The following is a 12,842-nucleotide window of genomic DNA, read 5'->3' on the forward strand; positions in this document are numbered from 1 at the left end:
CTTACATTCAAGATGAACATCATCAAATATATGCCCTACATAAAGAAGTATCAAATAGTGCTTCCTAATGTTACCTTCCTGGGGTTAAAATGCTATGCTTTAAATAAATCAAACATTATGATACATTATCCGAAACCTATTCTGAATCACAGAGTTACATTGTAGATTTGAGCAACTGCAAACCATGTTTTAAAACACAAGATCACAGTAGAAATTTAGTTCATCAAAAACATCAAAGGTACTTCAAGTCAACTTTTTTAAATTTGTTTTTTAATTCTACTGTTCTTTTTTTTATGGCACAACAAAAAAATAGAAGTTTGAAGTAGCAAAGGGCATAATTAACCTTAATCAATTATTGATAATAAAACTGTGTCTGGACAAAATATTCTTTACCATTGTCCAAAATATGTACAAGTATTACATTTGTTTTGTAGAAATGTCTTATTAATCAGTTAAAATTACTACATGTACGATAAAATGTAGCTTTCTCCTTGTTTTGTATAATCTTTCAAACAGTTACACGTTTATATTATAGAACAAAGTCAAATCCACCAGGTATTTTGAGCCTATATGTATGTAACAAAATAGTTTTATTCTAAAAGCTGGTAATTACAGTTCAGGAAAAAAACATAGTCAGCATTATTTATAAGTAATAAAACCCCATTTTATCATTGTTTTACCACGGGCTAGCCATTTATGTTGCATTGTTTTACCCCAAGCCACATAAATGGCCAGCCCATGGTAAAACAATGATAAAATGGAGTTTTTGTGATTTTTTTCAATTCTAATATGACCAGTTTCTTCATATTTATGAATAAACACAGCCTATGTGTTGCACAAAATGTTGGTCATGTGTTTATCACTTTTTGACCATGGCTGTGGATAAAAGAGCTTTAAAGCATGTAATATTAGAATTAGTGTTAGATGGCACAAAATTAGTGTGTTTATTATTACTGCTACCCACAACAAATCTATAGTGAATACATGTATTGTAAAAGTACATACATGTATGTTTGTAAGCACATATTTATATAAGATTAAGAAGAATTTTGTCTGTTTATGGATTACATTGTTAATTTACAGATATCTTCGAATAATAGACATGTTAAAGAATTTGACATTTCATTAAATTCCATTGTTTAACAGCCTCACAAACATTAAAAATCCATACTGATAGATGATAATACTTTTACAATACTTTACAAAAAGTTGAAGTTTGCAACCTTAAGTGTGGGTAATTAGAATTCAACACTTTTTTTTTATATGCATATAATGTGTTCGAAAATCAAAGTGACAATTTTGGTACATAATCCTGAATTTAGAGCATTATAAAATATTTCAGTATTCTTAACAGCTACAAAAATGATTCATGGAAAATAGCTGAAAGGCACCAGTAATAACTTTCAATTTCAATTGCTTTTTGTTCTTATTTTGCTATTTATTTTTATCGACAGTGTAAACAAACAATATTGTTTTACCAATACCATAAAGCATATGGAAGATAAGTGGGGTGGTAATAAACTTTATGCTTTTTTTTCCTTCTTATTGTTCTAGGAGTCAGAACTGGTGTAAGTGGCTTAACAGGATGATACAGTCCAAGAGTTTTCAGAAATGCAAGTACATCAAAGTCTTCCCAGCATTTTTTCTTACCAGAAGGAGAACTAGATTGAGCAAGAACTCTTCTCTGTTCCTGAACCCTTTCTCTTGCTTCTTGTAGTCTTTGGCGCTCTTTGACTAGATATCTAAGTGTTAGAAAAAACATGAATTCACTTTACATGTAGGTTTTAAAAGTAATTGATTACATCATTATTACTGGTACCCAGTGTAAAAATAAAATGGAATACATCATGATTACATTGTTTAAAATGTAATGGAATACATCATAATTACTCATAATTTCAAATGTAATTATTTACATATAATTATCATGTTTACATCAGGATAACATATGATTACTTCATATATTTCAACACATGAATAAAGAAAATATATTAACTTCTTTGGCATAGGTGATGTAATGGCATAATTAGCAACATAATTTATAAAATTTTAAAGAAGAAGAAATAATTCATTCACAGTCACAGTTAAAATTATTATTTCATTCTAATCAATAGGTTTAGTGTCTGTTGAATTGAGGTGTCAAAATTGACAAACAACTGTATTGCCAATACAAACAATAGAATTGTATAATATGTTTTTGTTGTAAACATGTGCATTTACAGTGTAATTTCTCTTTCATGAGGCTATTTCAATCTTTCGATCAAATTATGATTTACACTTATAAAACAAAGTACATGCATTAAAGGAGGTAGAACTCGAGTAAAGGACATAAATCTTAAGAATCATTCAAACGTTTGTATTCAGCATTTTATATCAATCCTATGTAAGCATCTAATTAACTTGGATTCATTTTATTCTGCTTCAAACAAAAGCTTGAGAGGCGTTGGTGAAATTGAATATAATACAAACATATCATTGATTTCACGAGTTGTGTCCCTTACCCTAGGTCTACCTCCTTAAGGTTTAATGGGAAAAGCTTGTGAAAAAGATTATGATTAAACATTAAAGTATGGAATTCCATTAACTTTATTTATTCATAAACACAGGATCAAGCAACAACAGCTTAAATAGATAAAATCTGGTTTATTCACCAATTGTTTCACAATTTTTAGTCAAGATCATGTCATAGAGGATCAAATAAATTATTATAAAAACTTACTGAAAAATCATTTTCAATTGTATATCTCTATTTGCTGCTGTAGCAGGAAGCAAGACAAATCGAAATAAAAATTTTATCTTATTGAAGTAATAAATCACTATTATCTATTAAATAAAACGTCTAATAGTCAAGCTTTAAGAAAATTACAATGAAAACCTAACAATGGAATATTATTTACTATATAGATAATGTTCTGGGTGGGAAACTCACTCAAATTCTAGCCAGTCCTGAATGCAATTTTTCAATATATTTACTATATGGCTATATAAATTTTTGCTAAAATTAGCCAGCCCTGCCAATACCAGTCTTGGGCTGGTGGGAACTGTTTCTAACTCTGTAGTGTTCCTTGAAAAATAATTTGATAATTCACACTGTGAAATAAATTTGGTAATTTCACTCTTGGACTTTCTCCTGCCAAAACATCATAACAAGTATATCAATCCAATGTTAAAAAAATTGAAGTAGCACTTCAGCTAAGAATAATGCAAAATGTGATTCATGGTTGGAAAGCATATATATATTTTTATTTTTGATATTTTGTTTAAAATGTTATAATAAACAGAAAATTAACATGCGAATTTTCACAGAACCCTTGTTCTTAAGAGATAAAAATTATATAGAATGTACTGTAGAATTCAAAATTAAGGGAGAAAACTCTGTAAATGACATTGAAATACAGCAAAAACCATTGGATTTTCAATCTTAATTATCTGCTAAGAGCAGACAGATTTCAATGAATGATTAAACATTTCTTCATATAGACCTATAAAGCAACTTAATAACAAAAATAAAAATGTATAGCCTTTTTTGGGGTGTATCATATATTACAGAATTTGCATGATTCTTACAAAGACTGATACTTAATACTTATGTAAAAAATAGCAATAAAGTATAGAGAAAATCTATACTGTGAAAGCACTATTGTTCGAGGGGTACCAATTTTGGTTTTTGTGGGTAAGCCTAACCACAGAAGTTAGTTCCCAAACGAAAAGGAGAATCCCATTGATGTGTGTACTGAAGACCAGAAAACTAAAAATTCAAGAATCAAGGAACTTGTGTTACTTCCCTAATCCACGAAAATTGGTATCCATGAATTTAAGTACTTTACAATATAAAATAAATAGGACAATTAAAATTGGTTATCATGAAAGACCAAAATATAAAATTTTATAGCTAGTAACAAAAATACTTGAAAATTTAAAATTTAATTCATACTTGTTAAATCTTAGTGTTCTGTGGCACTCATGATCATATTTTGGTTATTCACTCTTTCCAATTACTCATCCTGTAAGTAATGCTGGATAAGGAATGCATTGTAAAGAACAAAGTAAAATACAAAGTGCAGCTAATTATTTCTGTACACTGAAAGTAGTTAATACATGACTATAAGATAAGGACATACTTGGCCTCCAATGACATTTGTTGTTGACGTTCAGCATATTCCTTTGTTCTCTGGGATACAACATTATTCACTAGTTTAGGCTCTACAGATACTTTCCCTGAAAACAACATTAGATTGAATTGCACAGCAAGTCCTCTAACACCGGCAGAATAATTCAGTTACAAAAGACAGTACCGCCTTTGTGCAACTAGTCAAATGCTGAAAAAACTAAATGTCATGTTTTCCATGATACTGAACTTAGGGCAGTGACTGAACATTTTCAAGAAGAAATCATCAGGTTTTCAAATTCAAAGAAATACATGTACATATTTTAAAAAGTAACAGGAATCTACTGGCACTGGTTTATGTCTAGTCATCACTTAATCATAAATGAAGCCATCCTTGCTTTAAAGAATGTAACATGCCCACATATTTCCACTTATATAATGCACATCATGTACGTATAAAGTTAAACAGTGCACATAGACCACGGTAGGATACTCACTCAAATTCTAGCCAATCCTGAATACAATTTTTCAATATATTTACTACATGTATATGGTTATATAGATTTGTGCTAAAATTAGCCAGCCCTGACAAAAAATATCCAGTCTCGGGCATGCGGGCAGGCTACTATTTCTATGTCTGCACAGACTTACCTAATTTAGATGCAGTTTCATCACCATAAACTCTTCTCATTTCATCTGTCAGTAAATTACTCTTATTATACTTCACCTGTAAATGTATATACCGGTACATATTCATCAACTTTAACAATAGTAGTACAACACTGAAGAAATGAAAAATGAGTCAAAGACAGAAATGGTCGAATTTTATTAGACAGGAAGTAGAAATTCTGCCAAAAATACATAACACCTAGATGAAGTTTCTGACATCTTTAAATTCAGTGCCAGTAAATTATATTTTGCAGTGCAAAGCAGATATTTTTGGTTGAAATTGATGAGAATGTAGACTCATAATATCTACAAAGTTTAGATCATCAAGTTAAGCAGTGAGTTTCCATTGACTAAGGCATTAAATGACACCCTGCCATGTTACTTGGCAATAAATCTATGCTCATCTAATACCGTATGCACATTTAACAGTTGAAGGTACAACGCATTGATGTGTAAAAAGTTATTTTGGGTCCTATGCTTAGTAAACTTTCTTTAGTAAGAAAAGCTTGTGAAAAAGTCCAATGTAGAATCAAAGTGCTGTAAGCACTGGAGGTTTTCGATGCTTGTGAAAATAGTACAAAACACAATCTCATAGACAACATGATGTTAAATAAAACTGTAATCATAAATTTGCATTTTCAATATAATTCAGAATTGCTTTTTTTTTCTTAAATGTTTAAACTGAATGTTAATCTTTAATACTGACTGGTTTCAAAGATATGCTACCTGTAAACTTTTGAAAATAAGTTCACGAACAGACATGGTCTCATGTGGGGTTTTTTATGTTAAAAAATTGTTTAAGTAAAAATTTAAATATTTCATACTTTTTTACAGAAATATATTAATTTTAACCAAAAACCTACCACAAATCTTACATTTTTATGTGGCAGATTCTAAATTTTTTCACAGATTTTGTAGGAGTTCCCCTCTAATGCAGGATTTTAAAAAAAAAAAGTATGGGCATGATATTTAGATCAATAGCTTAGCAGTATCCAGTTCAAACATATTTACAAATACTGTTTCATATCACCTTTTTTAAACTTGTCCAAAAATTAATAGGCAATTACATTCAAATATTCTGCTCACAAAATGATTTCCTTGATATATACAAGATTTAAAAAAATAGATGCTTTTTATCTATTTCAATTTTCCTGCCAATTTTACCTAAAATTTCTGCTCTTCCCTTCCTGTTTGTCAAATAAACATGTGAAATATTGATAAAAGGAAGAAGACTTTGACTGGTTAGTGTGCTCAACAGAACATGCTTTACGCTTTTAATGCTTCTTGAGACACATTTTGAAAAAAAAATTTCTTTATAGCAAATTTATTACTGAACATCTTTGAAGGCCAAAAAAGATTGATTGATTGATTGTTGGGATTTAACGTCCGAGCAGCAATATTTCAGCTATATTCAGACGAAATCCCTCAAAACTTCATCTGGATCTTAATTTTATTTGTAGCAATGAAAGAATATCATAATAATTAAGCTGAATAATTGCCTGAAACATATTTACTGATTTTAAAAGATATATTTTAATTGATATAAAAGGAATTATATATGGACTATATTCTGTGTATTCATTCAGAAACAGTACGGAAGTTCCTGACATAAACCGGTGACATACATGTAAGGTATTTTGATTCTGAATAATCGTAAACCAAAAAAACATACATTTACATGTATTTGGTTGCATCCACATATCATCAACATCATCATCGTATACATGTACATGTAAAGCCACAGACAAACTGTTAATTTAGATATAAATCATTCAATAACCTCACAAACTGGCAAAACACGTCCATACCATACTAATGTCGTTAACAATCTCTCAACAATGTTGATGTAACAAACATTTACAACATCACCAGCAAAATACCATAAATAAAGTTGAAATAAAAAGTAACACAGACAAAAATCATGTTCACAATACTCCTTCAAATCATTATGAATTTATCAAACAGAAACTTTAGTGGGTGGTCATAGGCTTACATTTTCATCCCGGTGGGGTTGTTGTCTCTTTGACATATTTACTACACCTATTCTCGTTATATTGTAAACTAAAACAGGAATGGTACTGAGAATCATACAGATAAGTAATTAATAATACAGTGATGTACATATGTACTGAACAACTGTGAAAACCTATGAATTTTAAGTCACCTGGTAAATATAAAATAAGGACTTAATAGGTCATGAGAATGAGCTGAATATCATTCCTGACAGACACACAGATGGTCAGCAATAAATGATAAAAGATAGCATCACATCCCTATAGTACAAATGTGTTTGTGAGGGATATAAAAAAATGGCATCTTTACCAGCAGTCTATCTTGTTCCTTCTTTTTCTTTGTCTCACTCATCTTTGCCAATTCTTCAATCAACTGCTGTCTTTGCTTCTGTTCTTCCTCCATTTTGTCTATCTGTTTTTGTAATTTCTGCATCCTCTGAGCTCCAAGCCTTTCATGATCAATAGGGAAAGGCATGTAAATATCTGGGGATCTGCCATATCTATCTCCCATAGCTGAATGTTTAGATCTTTATTTATTTTTTTGTATTCTTTACATCTTTTTGTCTTCAAGTTTGGAAGAAAGTTCTTAGTTTGTGATTCTGTAATTTGAATGAAATGAAAGCAATCAAAATTGTACAAAGCATTCATAGACAAATATTTGTTTGCTTGAATTCAGATTTTGTTACAATGCTATGGGCTAGAGTGGGACTTGAGTGTGCCTCACATTTCAACTAAAAAAATCACCTTATAATCAGATATTATACAAAAATTATACATGTAAGGCCACAATTTACAAAATGCATGTTTCTCCATACCCCTACCCACATTTTTGAAGGTGGGTAGGTACATGAACATGTAGGTAGTCCTAGATTCACCATTTTTTTCAAAAAGTGAGTCCAAAAAATATTTTGTGAGTGTGAGTCCAATAAAAAATGGGATGAGTTCAGGACTACTGCTAGTTGTTCAGAAGATTCTAATGTTTAACCAACCAAAATGAAACATAACCTTGCAGTAAGTTGTCATCTTCAGCAGATTGATTGATAGAATGATAATCAACTATATTTACAACTTGTTTATAGTTTCATTAACAATCACAGTCATGAATCTAGTGATCTATCTAGGTAAATAAAAATAAAATAGAATGTACATGTAGCTTGAAAAGATCACTAAAGCATTTGAAACAAGCCAAAAATAAATCTGTTTAAGTTATGTACACAATGATAAGAAAAACTACACACAGATATACATCTGGCACAGTGCAGATGTAGGTGTGGAAATGCACCAGCTTATGAAATACTGGACAGAAGAAATACTTTCCCAATGTTGCCTAAATTAGGAATGTTATGTCATTTTCATGTAATTATTTCAGTTATCTTTAGTATGGAGCTCTAAGGAGTTCATTGATAGAATAAATAATTGTCTCAAGATTTTAAACATTGCTGAGAAGCAACAACTGGATCTGTAGAGACCAATTACCCACATTTAGTTTACACCCAACTTTAATGTACAAAATAAACACTAATAATATTTTACTGCCAAAATTAACCCTTAAGCTGCTATGCTATTTTCTATTGTCTTATTGCATAATTCTGCTGAATAAAAAATTGAAAAAAAATGACTTATTGTGCTTACCATGTTTGAATGAGCATATCTTTGATGTTATTTATCTTAGACCAAGAAAAGTTATATGTAAAAGTACTGTTGGGTTCTAGAGTTTCATATTTTCAAATTAGTTTGTTTCCATTAGCAATTTTTACCTGTCCAGGTACAAATAATTGTGAGATAATATAAGTTTTGATGATTTAATATTTTGAATAATTCCATAAACATAGCACTTCATAATAATTAAACACATGTAAACATAAAACTTCAGAAAACATTTTTCACACATATAAAAGATAAAAAGTCAAAGGTAAATATCAAGGTATGGCACAGGTAAGTCAAAAACTCACAAATATGAAAACGTCAAAGGAAAGCTGAAAAAAATTATCCTTGGCCCTCGTTTCTGCATATCTGTTTCTCGAACAATCCTTATTAGAATTCAGTAAACAATCACTTAGGGCATATTGCAAAGTATATTTTGTTTTCAATTTATTTCTTTCAGTTCAAAATGTTCCAACTAAGCTTCATTGTCATCCTTATTAATGGAAAAAATAGGTGACTTCATCATCATCATCATCATCACTCCAATCAGCAACTGCCATTTTGAGACATTTTTCATCTAACACATATCTACTCTCGATTTTATCTTTGTTACTCATTAAAACATCTGAGAAACTTGAAAATACACAAGATTTCAACCAATCAAAACTTCTAGAATTTATTTCCATTATTAATGCTGCCGAATTTCCCTCTGTTGTTTAGGAATAACCATAAACAATTGATTACCGAAAACAATAATAGTCACACGTAGCAAACGTAAATAAAAATATCCAAATGACAATATTTATGCATAGCATCTCAAGGGTTAAGATTGACATTAGATTTTTATTGACCTTCTCGTCAATCGTGCCCACTAAAGCTACATACATGTACATGTATGATTAGTCCAGAGCACATGCCTGATTAGTGAATTAAGTGATAGTGTAAACAAAAATAGGACACCTGTTGAGAACTGTAGTTTATACTTGGGCAATTGTCACTTTCACCAAACACTAGTTAATTGATAATTACCAGCTAATCTCATTAAGCTCAACAAACCTTGAAGGATCAGACTTTGATCGATAATTACACAGTTTTTTTAACTTTATGCACGTGAGAAAAATGTAAGTGTTCCGGTACACACAATAAAACAAAAACTTGTGACCACATTAAAAATCAAGTCTCAGGGTTGCATATAGACATGTTACCATGAACTCTGTTACGGATGTTGACAAACTATTCTGATGCCAGCCAGTAAGTTCTAAAGTATGGCCCAAGTTCAGAAACAGGTGTGATCATACCTAAGAACGCCCAAGATAAAAAATTTTGGACTCAGAACTCAAACAAAATTTTTTGAGTCCGCAGCTGTTTTTTATAGTTGGGACTTGGGGAAACAAACTTAATTTTAACATTGGCCTAAATTACCAAAAATATGATTTTGCATGAGAGTTGCTCTTTTGCCTTATCTAGCAAAGTACTCTTGTACATTGTTTTGAAATACATGTAAGATTATTTCAGGTTAGTCTGTAATGAAACGATGTTACTTTACTGCATTGCACATTTATTATCAGTGATTTTTCTAGCACTCATCATTTTTGGCATTGACGAAAGACTTTTAAGAAAGACGAAAATAATCTAGTCTCATTTCGTCACCTGAAATCTTTGAAAGTACAAAAAACATGAAGAGCTGGAAGTCCAACATTGGTTCAAGTGGCAAAAGTGACTATTTTATTACCCCAAGCTAATTACAAGGAGTCTCAACAGGAGTCAACAATCACCTGATTCGACAATTACACTGATCAGGCAAGTGGAGTAAGGGTTGATCATTTGACATTTACATGTAGTCAAGCGTGCCTTTAATGCACATGGTTTAAGGTCTACAATGTTCAAATTCTGGTAAAAATTTTTGCTGGGAAAATTCTTTTACTTCTCATTAAATTTGTATCAAAATGACATAAAAAGTTATCTATCTTTATTTATTGTACATCGGTGTAAACCAAATGTGTGTAATTTGGTCACTACCAGTGTCACTACATTTTGTAGTTGCATGTCGGCAATATTTACGATCTTGAAAACATCATTTATGCTATCAATGAACTCCTCAGAGACCAATACTAAATATAACTGTGAAATAATGACATAAATTTGTCATTAACTTGGACTTGATCTCAATAGCACACTTGAAGTTGTGCTAAAAATAGAATCTCATGAGGCACCACAGGGGAAATATTTATTTGAAAATATTTATTTCTGTTCAATGCAAATATAACTGGTGCATGTTAAGGTAGTTCATACATGAATATATATCTACACTGTGCTACATGTACATATGTAGGTGTATTTTTGTGTTTCTATATAGGATGACCATACAGAAAACAGCATTTTTTCAGTATAATTTAAGGACATTTAAAATTATGTCTGGGATGTTTAGATTATATGGTCACTGATTAAGTATAAGAGTGTGAAGGATTTCTAGTTTTGATAATGTTTATAGGTTGGAGAGTTTCTGTTTCAATTCTATCTCAGGTATGCAATTTGGATTGTTGAAAACATGATTGCATTATAGTGAGAAAAAAAATGATAAATGTACTTTCATATGCAATATATATTGAAGTTTTATATAATGTCTTTAAACAGGACTGTAAATAACAGATAATACTGAAATATCTTATGTCAGATGCAAATACTACATGTACTTTGAAAAATTTACCATTAAAATGATCCTCATTTTCTCACACAAGTGACTCAAGTTTTCAAATATATGCCAAATAATTTCATTAAAATTTTTGAGCTTCGGTTTGTTGTCAGAGATTTATGTGGAAAAGACTGTAAAATATGATTGATTAACTGTAAAAATTTCGAGAAAATTACTTACAAATACTCGAAAAACAGTAGAACTCAAAGAACATTAACATTCCTCTTCTTTTCTTTATTTTGACGCCATGTTTAAACAAAGTCGTGTCCAAAGGAGTTTCGTATCGAGATATATGATTGGATAATACTCTGATGTGGCGGCAATTTTAAAACTTTATGGGTTGATAAATTCGGAAAAAAAGTTGTTAAATTTAAATTGTACAATATACTACCTACATGTAAAAATTTCCCCGAAATATGTGGGAGACATTTTATGTTCTGTATCTATCCATTACAATGCAAGCAGTTAAATATGGTTCTGTCTAAAAAAAAAAAACAAACAAACAAACACACAAACAGGGACAGGGAGTTATTCATCATAATCAATGAAACTGTAGAAATACATTTGTTGGGACTCTTCATTCGGGAAGTTTTCCTTTTTTTGTTTTTGTTTTTATTTTTTGTTTTATTTTATTTTATTTTTTTTTTTTGTAGAACTTAAACCATATCTAAGTGTTAAGGACTCCTCCAGCCTAGAACCATGCAATGTGTGATTTTATGGTTGGAAAGCCTACATGCTTTTATTTTTGATATATATATATATATTTTGAAATGCTTAAGTAATCATGAATTAATGCATGTATGTTGCATTTCATATAACCCCTGTTCATAGGAGATAAAAATTATATAGAATGTACTGTAGAATTCAAAATTAAGGGAGACAACCTGTAAACAACACTGAAATACAATAGAAACTATTGTGGATTATCTCCTAAGAGCTGAAAGGTTGGAATGAACAAATACACATTTTTTTTCATATAGAATTATAAAGCAACTTAATAACAACAATAAAAATATGTAGCCTTTTATGGCAAGCCAAAGTGGACAAAAATGCCTATTTATAATTGAATTATAAATATTTATAATTGAATTATAAATAGGCATTTTTGTCCACTTTGGCTTGCCATAGCCTTTTTTTTTTTTTAGGTGTATCACATTTTACAGAATTTGCATGATTCTTACAAAGGTGGCTACTTAATATCTCTAGTTAACGACTTCCATTTTCACTTTTATTATTGAATACATCTTCTATGCATGAGGCCTACTGAAAGCTCTCCAATAAAAAAATATTTGGGATCTCCTATATATCTTGAAATATTTTTTGACTGTTTATAGTGTAAAATTCTGGCGAGAACTTTTTCCCGTACTATTTCTGTAGTAAAACACGAACACTTTTTAAGTTTTAATATCTCCTGTGGACTACTTTTATTTTCATTTATATTTTCTAATACAGTTTCTATGGGACCTACGGAAGAATTTGCAATAAAAAAATAGTTGGGATTAAGAAATGCATGAATCACCATTCATTAGCATCTGCCTGGTTAAATAAATAAAAATATGCAAAATTGAAATCCCTGGTACGTGTATCAAGGATTTCTAAGTCTACCCAGATACATACAATACACATTTATTTATTTATTTATTTATTTATTTATTATGATGAAGCAGAAAAGGATTTACAAGATTTTCACTTCTGATAACATATTTCCATAAACAAA

General features: G+C 30.3%; 2 protein-coding genes across 5 annotated transcripts in view; one reads left to right on the plus strand and one right to left on the minus strand.

Moving 5' to 3' along the window:
- Positions 1 to 11,413, minus strand: part of LOC148625384 (uncharacterized) — a 59,430-nt gene extending 48,017 nt beyond the window's left edge. For 2 of the 3 annotated variants that reach the window (XM_088568864.1, XM_088568863.1), the window contains exons 1-6: positions 11,306 to 11,413; positions 7,100 to 7,388; positions 4,760 to 4,835; positions 4,122 to 4,218; positions 1,651 to 1,742; positions 6 to 35 (exon numbers count right to left, since the gene is read on the minus strand). In XM_088568864.1, the coding sequence (XP_088424990.1) occupies positions 6 to 35; positions 1,651 to 1,742; positions 4,122 to 4,218; positions 4,760 to 4,835; positions 7,100 to 7,300 (496 nt within the window). In that variant the 5' untranslated portion in view covers positions 7,301 to 7,388; positions 11,306 to 11,413. The remainder of the gene's footprint in view (positions 1 to 5; positions 36 to 1,650; positions 1,743 to 4,121; positions 4,219 to 4,759; positions 4,836 to 7,099; positions 7,389 to 11,305) is intronic. The other variant, XM_088568865.1, reaches the window with a different exon arrangement.
- LOC148625374 (uncharacterized) overlaps positions 1 to 12,842 on the plus strand; it is a 342,046-nt gene that overhangs the window by 250,920 nt on the left and 78,284 nt on the right. The gene's annotated exons all lie outside the window — the stretch shown is intronic.

Source organism: Perna viridis, chromosome 2 (assembly GCF_037379345.1).
Source record: "Perna viridis isolate PV_CMFRI_1.1 ecotype Kerala chromosome 2, ASM3737934v1, whole genome shotgun sequence".
Taxonomy (NCBI): Eukaryota; Metazoa; Mollusca; class Bivalvia; order Mytilida; family Mytilidae; genus Perna; species Perna viridis.